Source organism: Aotus nancymaae, unplaced genomic scaffold, assembly GCF_030222135.1.
Source record: "Aotus nancymaae isolate 86718 unplaced genomic scaffold, 86718_ANA_hifiasm-v0.15.2.pri h1tg000020l, whole genome shotgun sequence".
Lineage (NCBI taxonomy): Eukaryota > Metazoa > Chordata > Mammalia > Primates > Aotidae > Aotus > Aotus nancymaae.
In genome coordinates this window covers 39,980,776-39,999,085 of record NW_026988432.1, presented here as the reverse complement: position 1 = coordinate 39,999,085, position 18,310 = coordinate 39,980,776, and the positions used below count along the sequence as shown (strand labels likewise).

Genomic DNA, 18,310 nt, shown 5'->3' with positions numbered 1-18,310 from the left:
ATCACCCACTATGGTTTCATCAGAAAAATTATTGACTCTGCCGTCCCAGCTTCTTCCCTTTCAGCTTATATTCTCATGTTTCTCACATATGCTATACCAAGGGTTTTTATATCCGTGGTGTTGTTGCTGTTTCATTTTTGCTTTAGCTTAAAGGGATCTCTACATTATTTATTTCCCTTCATTTTTCTGCCAGTCTTTCAGTCCTTGTTCCCTCACTTTCCTCCTGGACCAAATGGTTGACCTAAACTACTTCAGTATATTTATTTCCCTTGACCCCCAGTCTGCTGCATTGTCCCAGTAAAATCCTAACCCTCGAGCTCTCACACCACTTTCTCTGCTTTTTAATCTGTGCACCTGAGCCCTGCTATAAGTGTATGATTTCTATTTCTGTTAGGGCCTCAACATTTCTGGAAAATCTTTTTCTTTTCATTTCTATTTTGAATTCCCTCAGTACCTACTCCAAACCTTCACCTCTCTTCTTAATACCCACTTTACTGGCTCACAAGAATGACTGTATCTCCTCCACCAGGGAAATTGAAATTGAAGCATATTCTTTCTCAACTCTGTCTCCCTCAACCCTACCACCTCTAAACTCAGTCAGCCGATAGCAAAAAGCCATGGAGTTGCTGATCAAGTTACTTGCTTGAAATATCTTCTCAGATGTTCCCTACGTACCTCAAGCTGCAGTTAATTTTTCCCACCCTTCCCCAGTCCTCCTCTGCATTGCTTATCAACCCAAAATTCTGCTAGTCATTCTTGACTTCTCTCTCTCTTTTATATCAAGTTCTGCCCTCTTTAAATCCTAAATATTTTCTTAAACTATGTCTTTCCATTCCTACTACTGCTTCTCTATTGCAAACCTTCGTCTCTCACCAGAGCTGCTTCAGCAGCCTTCCAACTCATCCAGTTTCCTGCAGTCCATTCTCTGAATGGTGCCAGAGTCATTTTTCATAAAGTCAAGTTGGATCATCTCATTTTTCTCCTGAAAGCCTTTCGGTGACTCCACCTTGGCCACAAGATAGCGTTCAAGCCCCTCAGTATGGAAAATGTAACCTTTCATGATCTGACCAGCCCTATCTCACCTGCTTCATCTCCATTCCTCCCTACCCCACATCCAAAATTTGATGCTGTAATAATACCTATTTAACTTGCCCAAAATATGAGGTGAAGTTTTATTTGCTGGTACATTTGCTAATACTGTTTTCTTTTACCTAGACCATTATTACATTTTTTTTTCTTGTCTCCCAAGGTTAAGTTTGAATACCTAAGGAATCACCCTTCCCTTATGTAGATAAAGTTAGGTGCCTTGCCCTTGGACTCTCATAACATCCAGTATATTCCTGAATTACTGCATTTAGCATATAGTATTAAAAATTCTGTTTCCACATCTGTCTCCACCAGTAAAATCTCTTTCAAAACAGGAACCAGGGCTTTCTCCTGTTTGTATACCCAGCACCTAGCATACAATAAGTACTCTGTAAATGTTTATTTTCCATTTTGCCCAGCCTAGTCCCACAGTACGTATCAGGCCCATAAACTGTGTTTTTCAGTAAATAGCTGATGAATATATAAATGAATGATTGATTTGGAAATTTATTAAAAATGAATAAGGAAAGCAGAAGTTGAGATAACAGAGGTTTTCTTATGAGTGACTGGGAGGATGGTGATATCATTAAGTGAAAATGGAAACAGATGGAGGAAGTAGTTTCAAGATAAAGATATTGCATTGCTTTAGCAAGAGTTGGTTTGGGAGGCAGGAATAGACATCCCTTTACAGCTTTTCATCAGATACTTGATCAGGTCAGCAGTTTTGGCAAGCACTGTGAACTAGAAGAATCTATTTAGAAATCATACTTGAAGATATAGAGGTATGGCAAGGATCACCAAGAAAGTACTAAGAGGGAAGAGGACAGGGACAGATTTTTGGAATGTCTACATCTAAGAGGAAGGAAGAAGTCTCCTAAAATCAGAAAACCAATCAGTATAATATATTATAAAGACCAAGGGAGAAAACATTTCAAGAAAAAATGTTTTCTTGAATCTCTTGAATTTTTATAGGGTGATCTAGTAACAACCAAGACTGTTCAAAGAAGAAAGGCATTTTGATTTGTTCTTTAAAAAATAGTTCTAGTCGGTATGTCTGTTAGAATAAATTATTGTTTTCTAGACATTCAGCAAAGAAGCAAGGAGACAGGAGATAATTATGGAAGGGACATGATGAGAGTTTTTTGTTTGTTTTTAAATTACGAAATGCATGCCTTTTGGAAGAAATTAAAACATTCAGAGGTATATAAATTAAAATATAAAAGTCTTTCCTGTATTTCTTCTAGTCTCTTTTAGTTTGACATTTATCCATCCAGAACTTTAAAAATATTTTTCTATATTTTTGTTTCTATAAAAATGAGATCACATTATATATTCTATTATTGCAAATTGCTTTTATTTTATTTTAATAGCATGTCATGAAGTTTCTCCACATCAGTATGAATAATTACCTCATTCTTTTTAATGGCTGAATAGTGTTCTTTATGATGAGTATGTACCATTATTTATTTATTCATTCTCTTATTGAATGATATTTGCCTTCAGTTTTTCACTATTACAAATAATTCTCCAGTGATTATCTTTGAACAAATATTCTCATGCTGTTGTTCATGTAATTCTGTGAGAGAAATTCTTTTTTTTTTTTTTTTGGAGACAGAATCTCACTCTGTTTCCCAGGCTGGAGTGCAGTGACATGATCATAGCTCACTGTAAACTCAAACTCCTGGGCTCAAGCTATCCTGCTGCCTCAGCTTCTAAGTAGCTGGAACTATGGGCACTTGCCACCATGCCTAGCTAGTTTAAAAAAAATTTCTTTAGAGATGGGGTCTTGCTGTGTTACCCAGTCTGATCTCAAACTCCTGGCCTCAAGTGTGGGATAAAAGTAGAACTGTTGGAAAAGGGATGCATTTTCATTTTGTGTTGACAAGTCACCGACAAAAAGGTAATACCCATTTGCGGTTCCTGTAGTAGGTACTAAACTGCTCTTGTCCCCATACCCTCACTGACACTGGGTATTAACGGAGGATCTGCTCTTGTTTGTAGCTCTAGGAAAGAATCCAGTTTAGAGGAGGAGTTTGTAAGTTATAAGAAAAAGAGATGATTGACAGGCCATAGTCACATAGGGGATGGGTCAAGATGGTATCAAGAGTGCATATAAAAGGTAAAAAAATTTTTTTCGAGACATTAAGAGAGGAATAATAGATGAGTGAATATGGAAATAAATACAAATGAAGGAAGAAATTTTTCATATAGTCATCTATTTTAGGGAAATTACAAGCCAAGTTCCCAGTTGTGATAGAGGATTACCAAGATAGAATTTTGAATAAAGGTACAGAAAAGCCTCTGTGAAAATGCTGTAAAGAAGCAGAAGGCAATCAGTATTGGGAGTTCATCTGAGCTGAGAATGAATCAATTTGGGGAAAGCCAATGGTTGGGGTCACATTAATTTCTCTACAAGAACAACTGGAGATGTAGTCATTGGATTTGCCTGGGTTTGGGGCTTCTGGGTTGATGTAAATTTATATAACATTCATAATAAGGTACTTTTATTTTCCGTATTTTCCTGTTCCATGAGTACAATTTATATAACCTAAGGTACACATCTTCTGGTCGGTCTGCACAGGAAAATGGTCCGTGATCTGGTTTTAAAAAAAAAGGAGAGAGTATCACTTTTATACATTTTCTTGTGCCCACCATATAAAGCCGTGTAACTAATAATTTTATTTTCTTTATATAATTCTGAACATAAAGCCATTTACTTTCTTGGTTTTTATTAATAAATTATGATATGAGCAAACACTGCTAAAAGTTCTGATTGATATAAACCAGAGACATTTATATAAGAATATGTGATTTAGAGCGAAGCAGCTGGTGGAGCAGAATAGATCTTGAGGTCAGCCATGTCATCTGAGCCTCCCCCACCACCACAGCCCCCCACCCATCACGATTTAGTCGTGCTGCTAGACACCCCTTGGACCTGAGAGTGCTCATCATAACCTCTGCGGGGTAGTGTGGTCCCAAGCCTACTGCCCACTTGCCGGAGGACAGCCTTCTCAGCGACGGTGCGGGCTTCACAGGGCCCCGTCTACAAAGGAATCTGCAAATGTTTCTGCTGATCCAAGGGCCCTGGCTTCATTACCCCAGCCGATGGCAGCCCTGACATCTTCCTGCAGGTCTCTGACGTGGAAGGGGAATGTGTCTCAGGTGAAGGCGATGAGGTCACCTATAAGATGTACTCCATCCTGCCCAAGAATGAGAAGCTGCAGGCCGTGGAGGTTGTCATTACCCACCTGGCACCGGGCAGCAAGCATGAGACCTGGTCCGGGCACGTCATCAGCTCCTAGGAGACGCTGGAAGCGCCCCTTCTCCTGTGCCTTTGGGAGACTTTGCAGGGAGGAGGCGGCATACACTGGAGATAACATTCTTCCACTGGAGACAGGGCTTCGTCAGGGCATGGCCCCTTTCAAGTATCTCCTGGAGGAAGGGGTGTGGGGGCAGGCATGGGATGCCCCCAGCCACCAGCACAGCCTCTGACCATGGCAACAACCTCTCACCATCTGAAGAGCATTAAAAGCATTTAAAAAGGAAAAAAAAAAAAAAGAAAGAATATGAGATTTGAATCCTAGTCAAAGGCCACCTGGAATAAGTGATAGACCTAGCAACAACACTCCATTCAGCTTATTCTTGTCTAGAGATTCCCTCTGCTTCTGGGGAGTTTAAACATTTTAATTTTAGAATCTTGTTTTTTGAGTAGCTGCCTCTGTGTATTTCCAAGTCTTTTTCTTTAATTTTCACATTGTTTATGGACATGGGGAAGACAAAACCCAAGTGTCATGAGTTTGTTGTGAACTTAAATTAGAGGGAACAGTGGAATAGTGAGAGATAGCACATCTTTAGAACATTTCTCCCTAAAATAAGAAAATGTTATAAGAAGAAATGTGCTAATGGTGGGAACACAGTTTATTAAAAAAGAAAATACGTACATGTGTTCATTTTCATTAAAATGCCTTTTATTCTGCATTTGTCTTGTTGACCTTTTAATGAGATTATGTAAGTATGGAGTCTAGTTCTTCCACATGCACTATTACACTACTCCTTACATACTCTGGGTACATAATAAATACTAATAACAATTGAAAATTAGAAATACAAATGCATTTCGAGGCACGTTGGTGATATTTTAATCCCTAGTGTTCATTTTTAGTACTTGGAAAACATCTTAGATATGCAAGTCTTGTTTTAGCATACTTTTTATTTCTATAGATAGTCTGGTTCTTAGTCATACCCTGTGGCTTTATCAGCTGTTTCATCAGTTTGAGTCTCATTTCCCCAACTCCCAGGATAAGCTTTTGAGAATAAAGACCATTTCTTTTCCAAAATTTTTGTGACAGGACACAAAATAGAGGTTGAGTAAATTATTTAAATTATATCTCAGTAAAAAGTAAGATAAAGAAAGTTCTTAACGAATTGCATTTCAACCCATGCTGAATTTAAATATCTGTATGATCTGTGTCCCCTTCTATGCCTTCAACAGTTCATTCATCGTTGTTCTTTCAGTTTATTAAAGTCAAACTGCGATGGCTGGCTGCTTGGAATGGCATCATCCATTAAAAAGTACCAAGACTCCCCAAACAGTGGAGAGAATAGGAAGGAGAAGAAGACAGTTGCGTTTCATTCGCATATGAAAGATGATGCCCAGTGGTCATGTCAAAAGAAAGATACATATAGACCCCAAAGAGGTAAGTTTAACAACTGTAGTAGCGAAATGAGAAGCTGGCAGGGGAAGGTAGTTGCTAGCCAATGAATTTCAGATGATTTCCTACAATGTTGAGCAAAAGTTAAATGTTACACGCTGAAGTGTGCCTGCAAGACCACAGGTAACACATCTACTGGATTGGTGAATTGTGTCTGCATTTTTCTTAGAATACTGGTGTGAAAAACTGTATCTAAATTGTCCCTCTTTTTGCAAGCAACAACTGTTAAGAATTATTCAGCAGTAAGTATGATCATATTCTAAAATAATGTTCTAAGTGAGTAAAGAGGGCAAAATATTGAACATAAATCTCTCCTGGAAAAATAAACTCTAACAACTACAGTTAATCCTCAATTGACTGGAAACATGGGGAGGGTGGAGGAGAGATCATGGACAACTCCCCATATTGTGACTAAAACAAACCTCGCAAGTCTAAAGCATATATTGCCTAGCAATCTTTTAAATGTCAATAATGTTTCCTATTATGTGGTAGATTCTTTTTTTTTTTTTCAGACAGAGTCTCATTCTGTCACCAGGCACCAGGCTGGAGTGCAATGGCGCGATCTCGGCTCACTGCAACCTCTGCCTCCCAGGTTCAAAGGTTTAAGCAATTCTCCTGCCTCAGCCTCCCAAGTAGCTGGGACTACAGGCACATGCCACCACACCCAGCTAATTTTTGTATTTTTTAGTAGTGACAGGGTTTCACCATGTTGGCCAGGATGGTCTCGATCTCTTGACCTCGTGATCCGCCCACCTCAGCCTCCCAAAGTGCTTGGATTACAGGCGTGAGCCACCACGCCCGGCCTGGTAGATTCTTAAAGAAATCAATTATAAATAACTATATTAAATGTTGAATGAAGCAAATTTGTTTCCCAGTTGTTCCTGGAGAGGCTTTTGGCTTAATCTATCCTGGCATCCTTAAAGGAATGACTTTGGAAAAGAACGGAGCAAGTCTGAGCTTCATTATACAGAAAAGATGTACAGGAAACAAAGGGCCAAAAAGACCTCTGAGCCCTGTCCTGCTCACACCTCTTTTCTAGGTGTCTTTTTTCCCTTCCCACAACCACTAACCCTGATTTCCTTTTTACTTACCTCTTTTTCTACTGGGGCCGCCGCACCTTTCTACCTCTGGTGTCATGCAACCTACTTTTCATAATCTCTATAGCCACTCTCACATTTATTTATTTAAAAATTGGGCATTCTTTGTGAGGTCTTGCAGGTGTACATCTCCCTGCCTTTCTTCATCTGCTACTAGCTCTGTCATGCTTTTTGGTTTAGATTATGATTAATCTAGAAATTGTTTAATCCTCTCCCAGATAATTGAGAGATGATAATTAGTTCAAATTTTGGGAGGGAGGACTATCCACAATTTGAAACAAAAGCAAAAGTACATTTTGTTTGACGTAAGACAAAGAAAGGTTTTGTAGACTTCCATTGCTTTAGAACAACTTAGAAGCTGCTTTCTGGACATTGCTTCCCAAACTAAAAATTAAATTGAAGAAACTTTATGAGATAGAATCTTTACTTTCTCTGTTAGCAGTCCTTCAGAAATGGAAAACTCTTACCTCAGTTTCCTCTGTTCTTAGTCATTGCACTTTGGAGAGTGAAGAATTAGTCACAATTGGTGTGGTGGTTACACTGCAAGGTTTAACATAGTCTTCAGTTAACTTGTCTACAAATTTGTGTTGTGTGGCAGCACTAAGATAAAATGGCAAAATGAGAAAAATATAGTGTAATAGCAAAAGAACAAATAACTTATGTTATTGGTTAATACCACAGCCACAGTAGAAAGCAGCAATTGAAAAGGCACTTTGAGAAAGATATCATCAGGCCAGCCCTTGCTGTGGTGAAGGTTAATCTCTCCTGGGCCTAGCTACAGAAGTCAGAAGCCTGAAAAGGGCTTGTGTCCAAAAAAAATCAATTTCTAATTTGAAACAAAATCATTTTTGACTAACCGGGGTTCAGAACCCATTACTTTTTGCTGTATAGTCTGCTGACATTTGAGCACTTTCTGTTGTGCACAATGAATCCTAATAGTCATTTTATAATGTTGCTATACCAATCAATTTAACCAAGAGAAAGCTGTTACAATTTTGCAAAGTTTTCAGGAACAGTTTTCACTCATGGTTTTATTTTCTTTCCATTAGGTTTTTTTCCTCCCCCCTTTTTTTGTGGGGTTGGAGAAAGGTTGTAGTGTTACTCTAAAAAAGAAAAAGAATAGAAACTTTTCCATCTTTTTTAGAGTTTTATTTTAAAGCATTCACAGGAACTACTGACTTTCTGTTCTGCTCTCTTTTATTCTAATATGGAACTGTTAGCAAAATTGTGGTCTACATAACCATTAAAGTGGCTAAAGTTGCCCGTTTGAGCCATTCTGCCCATCGCACAGCTAGAGTATGCAGATTACAGTACAGGGCAGAGTGATTGCATTGGCATTTGCTGAGGCCCCCAACCACATGGGAGATAGAAAGTTTCCATGGATGCTGTGGTAGACTTGGAAACCCTGTTTATCATAAGGCCGACGACCTGGCACAAATGACCTAAGTTACACTGCTTGGTTTATCACCTTCTTAATTGCTTTTCCCTCTTTAGTGTGTCTGAATTTTTTAATACACTTTTCTTCTGACTTGTATCTTTTGTTTCTTTTGTTGTTATCCTTTACTCATTAAGTACTACATAGGACATTTACTACAGGACCATTAATCTTTATTACCAGTCTTTTACTCCCTTACCTCTCCTATCCTCCTCACCATTCTGCCAGCTTTATTGATGCCAAACATGTAAAAAAAAAAAAAAAAGAAGAAGAAGACCAGACTGCTGTCTCAAGAAACAACCTTACAATAGCAAAAGTATGTACAGTATTGTCAAAATTACACTTAAGATATATAAACTTGTTCATTCATCAGTTTTAGTTGCTCTTATTGAGCTATGTGGAACGGGGAGATAATACTTGGGAAAATCTAAACTTGAGTAAAGAACTTTTAAAAGGCATAAATCTGGAAACACCCAATCTTTATTCTTCTTTTTTCATCCTTTGCAGCCTCAAAACATTTTTGACCAGCTTGCCTAGAACCTCCCTTTCCTGAGGAATCATCGATATTCCCTTTTATCAGAACCTTCAAAGCTGAGGGCATTTTTTTCTTGTTATGTTGATGGGCTAGCAGAGGCACTGAAGCCACTGAGCACACATTTTCCAGAACTGAAATGTTAAACCTCTGAGCTTGGCACTGCCCATTCCTAAGTCAGGCTGTGACACCTGACTTTGGCCACTCCCTTCCTCCTTTTTGTTCCTCCTTCTTGAATCTGCATTCCCTTAAAATGTTGGCAGAGGCTGAACCTAGAGCAATTTGGGTTTACTTGATGGTATTGATTGTGCCCTTCATTTTATCTTTGGGGTTTTCTTAGGTTATGTGATTTTATATAGTAGCTGCCGCTGGTTAAGGTCCCCTAGTAACTCCCAAACACATTTTTTTTCTTTTACTGGAAGATGATTGTTGTAGACTCAGCTAAAGTGAAGAATGATCTCAGAAGCTCCTAGTTGTTCTAAGTGAGCCTGTGCTTATAATGATGTGAGTGCTCTTCATAGCCCCAGGTGGGTTGAAGTATGAGACATGCTTAAAGAAATGAACAATTGGCTGGGTGCGGTAGCTTACGCGTGTAATCCGAGCACTCTGGGAGGCTGAAGCAGGTGGATCATCTGAGGTCAGGAATTTGAGACCAGCCCAGCCAACATAGTAAAATCCCGTCTCTACTAAAAAGAAAAAAAATTAGTCCGGTGTGTGTGGTGCGCGCCTGTAGTCCCAGCTACGCAGAAAGATGAGGCAAAAGAATTGCTTGAGCCTGGGAGGCAGAGGTTTCAGTGAGCCAAGATTGCTCCACTGCACTCCCTCCTGGGTGACATCGAGCAAGACTCTGTCTAAAGAAAAAAGAAAGAAAAGAAAAGCACTGCCTTAGGAGTTAAGAAAATATAGTGGGGGAAGGTTCTATTGTATTTTATTTTAATGAGGCTTAATTTATTAATTTATTAATTTTTTGTTTTAAAGATGGGGTTTCACCACGTTGGTCAGGCTGGTCTTGAACTCCCGACCTCAGGTGATCCACCCACCTTGGCCTCCAAAGTGTTTGGATTACAGGCGTGAGCCACCACATCCAGCCAATGAGGTTTAATGTATATACACTAAATTGCAGAGGTCTTAAATGTATAGTTTGATAAATTTTGAAAATTATATATACCCGTGTAATCACTACCCTAATTAAGATATAGTACATTTCCATTTTCAGTAAATCCTCATGCTCCTTTCTAGTCAATCCCCCTGAGGCCTTTCTTCTTGGCTGCTGATGGCTGCCTTCTCACTGTGTCCTCACATGGCCTTTTCTGTGTGTGCATCCCCGGGAATGCTTCCTCTTATAAGGACATCAGTCACTCTCAGTTAGGCCCACCCCTGTGACCTCATTCAACTTAATTACCTCTTTAAAGATCCTATCTCCAAATACAGTCACATTCTGAGGTGTCCTAGACTTTAGGACTTAAGTGTATTAATTAGAGAAGGCACAACTAAGTCCGTAACAACCAATTTCTTTCTAATTGTTGTGCCTTTTCTTCTCTTTCTTATCTAATTAGACCATGTAGGGGTTTTATTACAATATAGAATACAATGAGAAAAGTAGATTTCCATGCCTTGTTCCCAATTTTATAGGGAAAAGATAGTCTTTCACCGTTAAGTATGATTTTAGCTGGAGTCTTGTTCTTGTTGCCTAGGCTGGAGTGCAATGGCACGATCTCATTGCACTGCAACTTCCACCTCCTAGGTTCAAGCAATTTTTCTTCCTCAGCCTCCTGAGTAGCTGAGATTACAGGTGTGTGCCACCACGCCCAGCTAATTTTTTGTATTTTTAGTAGAGACAGGGTTTCACCATGTTGGCCAGGCTGGTCTCAAACTCCTGACCTCAGGTGATCCACCCACCTTGGTCTCCCAAGGTACTGAGATTACAGGCATGAGTCACTGTGCCTGGGCAGCTGGAGGCTTTTTGAAAATGCTCTTTAGAAGGTTAAGAAAGTTTCCTCCTAGTTTGCTGAAAGTCTTTGTCATAAAGGGGTGTTGAATGTCATCAAATCTTTTTTTCCTCATGTTATGTTTTTTCTTTTCTATTCTGTTTAATGATTATACTGATTGGGAGATACTGGGGTGCTAGTATGTATTTTTTTTTTGGTAGGGACCTTGTCAGGTTTGGGTATCAGGGTTATGCTAGTGTCATAAATGCATCAGAAAGACATCAATGGGAATGGTGTGGTAGGTACCTTCAGGGCCTCATCCCTCCCAAGAAACACTGAAAAATCTTGCAAAAACTGTCAGAATCTACCTTATCAGAACTCTGGAGGATAGTGACATTTACAGAAACAAAACAAATTCTTAGCCAGGAGAAAAGCTACTGAAGCATTGTCAGAGGACTTTATCCAGTGATAACTTAGTCTTGCCCTACCCCAAGCTTGCCCAACCCCCAGCCCACGGGCCACATGTGGCCCAGGATGGCTTTGAATGTGGCCCAACAGAAATTTGTAAACTTTCTTAAAACATCATGAGATTTTTTTTTTTGCTATGCTTTTTAAAGCTCATCAGCTATCATTATTATATTTTATGTGTGGCCCAAAACAGTCCTTCCAGTGTGGCCTAGGGAAGCCAAAAGATTGAATGTCCCTGCACTCCCCTCTTCCTAGCATGGCTGCAGTCTAGAAGATGGCAGCCTGCTGCCCTCTGAGGAAGCAGAGCAGACCCTGTTCTCAAGGGATTGTTTTTCTGTTTCAACCTGTCTGTGGATTCCCTACAGGGGTGACACAGGGAGCCTGCCTTTGTTTTGTTTGACTCAGCTTTCTCTGGGCAGAGAGTGGCTACATATAGTACATTCCTTGAAAACATTGAAAATCAGATGAACACACCACTGGCACCTGGGCTTAAAAAAACAAATAACAATGAGGCAAACAATAGACACACCAAAAAATTAGATGATCTAGAAGAAATGAAAAAATTCCTAGAAACACACTACCAAAACTGTCTCAAGAATAAATAGAAGATCTGAATAGACCTGTATAATAAGCAAAAAGATTGGATCAGTAATCAAAACCTCCCAACAAAGACAAGCAAGGACCAAATGGCTTCACTGATGAATTCTACCAAACATTTAAAGAATTAACACAACTTCTTCTCAGACTCTTCCAGAAAAGGTAAGAGGAAAGAATACATCCTAATGAAACCGGAAAAGTTCCCCTATTCCCCTTACAGGGTGTGTGATTCGGGAGTGGCTTGCTTCTTCAGTGCCCTGCTGCTCAAACCTCTAGGGGGAGCATGCAAACAGGCAGGTTGTGGGGCCGTGGCAGCGTCTAGGGGTGGATGTTTACAGCTCCTGAAGCCCCAGTGGGCATGAGCTACCATGTGCTCTTTTAGTTTTGCTGTCTACAGGTGGCTTGTGTTAATCATCTCACTTAGACCCTCTGCCTTATCTCAAGGACAGAAAGCTTTCTGTATCCCAGGTTTCTAGCCTTAGTGTACCAGAAAAATTGGATCACACATGGGCTTGGAGAATGAATGCAAGTTTTCATTGGTTGGTGGGAGTAGCTCTCAGCAGATGGATGGGGAGTCAGAAAGCGGATGGAGTGGGAAGGTAGTTTTACCCTGGAGCTGGGCTGCTCAGTGGCTGGACTCTCCTCCAACCCCTCCGGCCAAATTTCCCTTGCTGTCTGCGTCGTTCCACCAGTCAGTGGCCTGCTGGCGTCTGCTGGTGCCTGTCGGTGTGTTCTTCTGCTTTTCTTGACATCTAGCTGCTTGTGTCCCTTCCCGCTAGTGTCTTGGGGTTTTTTATGGGCACAGGATGGGGGTGTAGCAGGCCAGGGTGGTCTTGGAAAATGCAACATTTGGGTGCAAAACAGGAGTGCCTGTCCTCACCTAGGTCCGTGGGCACAGGCCTGATGATGGAGACCTCACCAGGGACCCTGCCCTTTTCCTCCCAGCATTTCCCTGCCCCGCTCCCATGTCACTAACTTGTTTTAAGAGGCCAGCATTACCCTGATATCAAAGCCAGAGACAGATGTCACAAGAAAAGCAAACTATAGACCAGTATTCTTTATGAATACAGATGAAAATATCCTTAACAAAATACTAGCAAGCTGGATACGGCATATTAAAAGGATTATACATCATAACTGAGATGTAGCCCAGGAATACAAAGGTAGTTCAACATATAAAAATCAATCAGTGTAATTCACATTAGTAGAATGATGGAATAACCACATGATCATCTTAGTTTACACAGAAAAAAGCATTTGACAAAATTCAGCATTCTTTCATGACTGTCCAACTTTATAGGAAATTGTTTGTTGACTCTGCCAAAGTAGGTCAGCAAGGACAAGGAAAGGTTTTGGAAGAGTACACGTGAAAAGTTGTTATAGGACAGGACAGAAGTGGCACATATAATGTCCACTGGCTTCCCACCTGACCACATATAATTACAAGGAGGACTGGGGAGTCTAGATGTGTACCTAGGAAGAAGGAAGGAGTATGTTTTGGTGGATAAACTGACAGCATCTGCCACAGCAGCATTCTTCATAATACCCCTGAATCAGAAATATTCCAAATGTCCCTCAACAGCAGAATGGATAGAAAGTCATAAATGCATACAGTGGAATAGTACTTAGCAAAGAAAACAAAGAAACTGCAGTACATAAAAATTATCAGCATAGGTAAATTTTGCAGACAATTAAAAGACTCACAAATAATATATATAATATGTTTCTATTTTATAGAGTTCAAAATCAACAAAACTAAATGACATGTCTAACCAAATACATAAATGGTAGAACTATAAAGAATAGAAAGGAAATAATTATTAGAATAGTTGGGTCCCCTGAAGGCGAGAAGGAGTTGTGACTGGGGTTGGATACTGGTGATGTACCTGGGTGGCAATGCTGCCAGGGCTTGCTTTCTTGATCTGAGAATGAGTTGGGTACACTGGTATTTTCTTTATAATTTATTCTTTAAACTAAACTGAATAGATAATATGGTGCAGCTCTTTTAAAAATGTAAAATAAAACAAAGGGCCCAGAAACAGAATTTTCTTAAAGACTGAGCTCTAAGAAAAAAATTACCATAAAATATACCTAGCTATATCTAAGTAGGACATAATCCATTATATTCAGTTCCATCTGTGCATATGAAAATATATGTACATGTTTATTTATGTAAATGCATCCACATATATATATGTAAACATACACTTTTTTATATGAAACTGATTAGCCCAATAATATTCTTATCAGCATTTGTTGTGTGTGTGTGTGTGTGTGTTTGTGCGTATGTGTGTGTTTAAATATACAGGAATATAGAGTTCCATGAATATACATAACTAATTATTGGGATACTTAATATTAAATAAAATTTATAAAGGGAACAAATACTATTAAAAGCTGATATATAGCTTTCTGGAAATGCAATAAGGAATAGGGAGAATTAAGAAAAAAGAACAGTTAAACTTGGTCTTTGCTTTACAGCATTCTTATCCTTTTTGGGGTCTCATACCCTTTCAAAATTAGGTAAGATATATGGTTTCTTTCTTTAGAAAAATCAATGAGAACACGTATATACATTGCTGTGCCTACAATTATGAGGTATTTGCACGTATACTTTCTTGAATTATAAACATCCCTGAATCATCTGTTAAAATTCCTTTAAATTGTCCCCAGTATTCTGTGATAGTGACTGAAAAGATATCTATATTCTGTCACTACCAGGCATTTCTTCTTCCCTTTCTCCTCATTCACAAATCCCTTTCAATTCTTTCTACTCCTATTTGTCCATCTTAATTTCCTCTTACATCACCTTGGATTCTACCCAGACAATTGTATTAGTAGTGAACTGCTTTGCCTGCCTTTATTCTGTCTATTCCACTGTATTCTAAATTCTGCCACAAAATTAATCTCTCCAAAGACCAGTTTGGTATTTTTTTTTGTCATTGTTATTACTGTTTTATTTTTGAGTCCATCTAAAATAATGCTTACAAGTTTGCCATACAGAGCCAAACAGACCTTGATTGCATTCAAAACCCAGCTTTGCTCTTACTAGCTGGGTGATATTGGATATGCTGCTTGACCTTTTTGCAATTTCCACTTCCTTATCTATAAAATAAGGACAATAATATAATTTAAAGACTGTTGTAAGGATTAATGAGATAATACATTTAAAGTGATTAGCAGGGTATAAGGACATAGTAATGTTCACTAAGTATTTCCTGACTAAATGAAATATTTAGACTTGAGGTTTTCTATTTAATGCTTTTGCTAACGTAAGTCTCTGTCTCTTTCCACTTACGTAAGTAAGTGTCTCATGTCCTTACTCTTATTTCATGCTCATCATTCTTTCGTATCAAAGAATCCTACCTCCTACATCAAATGTTCCCTAAATGCTATAGCCAAATGTGATCTCTCCCACTTCTTAATTCCTCAGACTTTTCATAGTACATATTACAGCAGCATAACATAATGGCCAAAGCTCTCGGGTCGTCTTGGACATAGATACTAGATCTATCACTTATTAGCTCCGTGACCTTGGGCAGATCACATAGGCTCTTCATGGCTTATTTTCCTTATCTGCAAATTTGTTATAAAATACTATCACGAAGAGTTTTTATGAAAATAAAACATGATTTCTAAAAAAGGTAAAACAATAGAGCTACAGAGGGGGCTAGGACCAGACCAAGGCAGGGGGCAGGTATTACCTACAGATGAGCCAGAGGGAACCTTCTGGAGCAAGGAAATATTCTAAAACTGGATTTTAAAAAGAAATATATAATATCATACAACTTTTTTTAAAAAAAACTGGCTTGTAGCCATGCTTTCATAGTTGTATAAAGTTACTGTTTATCAAACGCTACAGTTAAAATGAGTAAATCTTATGATACTCAAATGATACCTCAATAAAACATTCACACTAAGTATATTATATGTGTTAGTAGTTATGATCATATACTGCCTTGTGTTATCTGTGGTTTTGGTTTTGTTTTCTTCTTGAGACAGAGTCTTGCTCTGTTACCCAGGCTGGAGTGCAGTAGCATAACCATAGCTCACTGCAGCCTCAGCCCCCTGGGATCAAGGGATCCTCCTGCCTCAACCTCCTGAGTAGCTAGGACTAGGACTACAGGCACATGCCACCACACTGTGGTTTTGGTTTTGTTTTCTTCTTGAGACAGAGTCTTGCTCTGTTACCCAGGCTGGAGTGCAGTAGCATAACCATAGCTCACTGCAGCCTCAGCCCCCTGGGATCAAGGGATCCTTCTGCCTCAACCTCCTGAGTAGCTAGGACTAGGACTACAGGCACATGCCACCACACCTAGCTAATTTTATTTTTTATAGAAACAGGATCTTGCTGTGTTGCCCAGGCTAGTCTCCAGCTCCTGGCCTTGATCCTCCTGCCTTGGCCTCCCAAAGTGCTAGGATTACAGGCATCAGCCACTGTGCCCATCCTCTGTGTCTCTTTATGTGATTGTCAAGAGTGTCTCATGTCCTTACTCTTATATCTTCCTTCCCTTCCCAATAAACTAAGCCTGAACTTAATCAGCCCCTGTGCCCATCCTCTGTGTCTCTTTATGTGATTGTCAAGAGTGTCTCATGTCCTTACTCTTATATCTTCCTTCCCTTCCCAATAAACTAAGCCTGAACTTAATCCTGGCACTGTCCAGTATTAATATGTGCTTGTTTGGGTTGAAGGTACCACAGATTTCTATATATAAGGAAGACTGAATTGTGCATTTAGAGGCTGGTCTTTTACATCTATACATAATAGATTAGTGGGACCCCATCTCTACAAAAATAAAAATAAAAAAAATTAGCTCGGCATAGTGGCACACATCTATAGTCCCAGATACTCAAGAGGGTCACTTGGGCCCAGGAGGTCGAGATTGCAGTGAACTATGATTGCACCACTACACTCCAACCTAGCGATAGAGTAAGACCCTGTCTCAATAAACAAAGAAACAAACACAGTAGAGAATAGTTGACGTTAAGAGTGTAGGTTTTGAAGCCAAGGATAATGGTGATAATTTTGATGCTAATCTCTACAGCCGTAAGACTCTGGCCTTCTCTATGCCTGATGATTTCTGGTTGCACACAACCTGTTGCCATTCCCAAAGTTAGTATGCTGCACTCCTGGCATTTTAGGGCCTGATATTCCTAGCACTCCAAAGCTTTTTGTTATTTGAATACTCTCCCTTTCTTCAAAGAGTGGATCTTCCCAAATAACTTCATGCATCCTGTATAACAGTTTTCAAAGAACCAGAAGAAAAATTGTGAATGGGATTCTTATAGTCTTCCAAGATAAATAACAGCAATATTTTATGTTGTTTAGAAAATAATAAATAAAAAATAAAAACAATATTTCTGTCCATACCATCTTTTTATTTAGCACTCCAGAAGAGAAAAGTAATTACAAACTAAACATTGTTTATTGGAAAGGAATTGAGGCCAAGTCAACCAGTTCTTGGGAGGATAAACTATTGCTTAGGAACTTTCCCATGGCCCTTGAATGAATAGTTAGTTGAGCATATCTTCCAATTAAGACATGTGTTTTAGCCACTATTGAGTTCCCTAAAAGAAACTTTCAAGGGTTACATATATCCTGAAAGTTTTTTAAAGAGGATCAGTTTAATTTGGAGCGTTTAGAGGTACAAAGTGCTGGAATCTTTCTTATGAAAGTTAAAGGGAACAAAATAAAATATCCCACCTCCTTGGGCATTTTCCAAAAATCAGGGGTTTGCTAGGCAATCAGGCTTAAAAACAAAATCTCTAGTTAGTCTGTCATTGCACAAATATACTTTTTTAAAGTACATTATAGATCTCTCATGTTTACAAAACTGAAGTGAGTTTTTCATATGCCATTGTCCCATTTCAGGGAAACAAGTGGCTTACCTTTGAAGCGTGGACATTCCTATAATGTCTAATATATTACTCAGAATGAACTTTTCCATATGCTTTTATTGAATACCCAAATTATTTTCTTTATTGTTCATATAGGGACAGTAACAGGAGTTAGAAAAGATGTGTCCACCTCTCCTATGCCAACAGGAAGCCTAAAGGATCTTGTCACCACAGCCTCACCATCATTACAGCACACCACCTCCCGGTAAGCTTCAGAGATTCTTTTACTTTTTAATATTCTCCCTATGAGAACATTTTTTGAAGTTTCTTTAGTAAGGAATGGAAATATCTTGACAATTCTTAGTGACTCTTTCTCAACAGAGGTCCTTCTTTTGAAGCATTTAGATTTGGCCAGTTTGAACTACATGGAGTCCTTTTCTTTATACATGCGCTTTCTTAGTTGATCATGGTAATGGGTAAGGGTTTCCATACAAACCTAAAGCGAATCCTGTCCTTCATCAGAAAGTCTCTTTAGCAGCAGGTCTTTCCCATTTGTCATAGAATAGTTGTACATTTAGACCATAAGTTTAACTAGCTGAAATCATTGATATTGAACA

General features: G+C 39.0%; 1 protein-coding gene and 1 pseudogene across 2 annotated transcripts in view; both read left to right on the top strand.

Moving 5' to 3' along the window:
* Nucleotides 1–18,310, top strand: part of KIAA1328 (KIAA1328 ortholog) — a 347,638-nt gene that overhangs the window by 282,039 nt on the left and 47,289 nt on the right. For both annotated transcript variants that reach the window (XM_012440766.3, XM_012440767.3), the window contains 2 exons: nucleotides 5,602–5,783; nucleotides 17,850–17,958. In XM_012440766.3, coding sequence (XP_012296189.2) covers nucleotides 5,602–5,783; nucleotides 17,850–17,958 — 291 coding nt within the window. The remainder of the gene's footprint in view (nucleotides 1–5,601; nucleotides 5,784–17,849; nucleotides 17,959–18,310) is intronic.
* LOC105709000 (calcium-regulated heat-stable protein 1-like) lies at nucleotides 3,945–4,443 on the top strand (annotated as a pseudogene).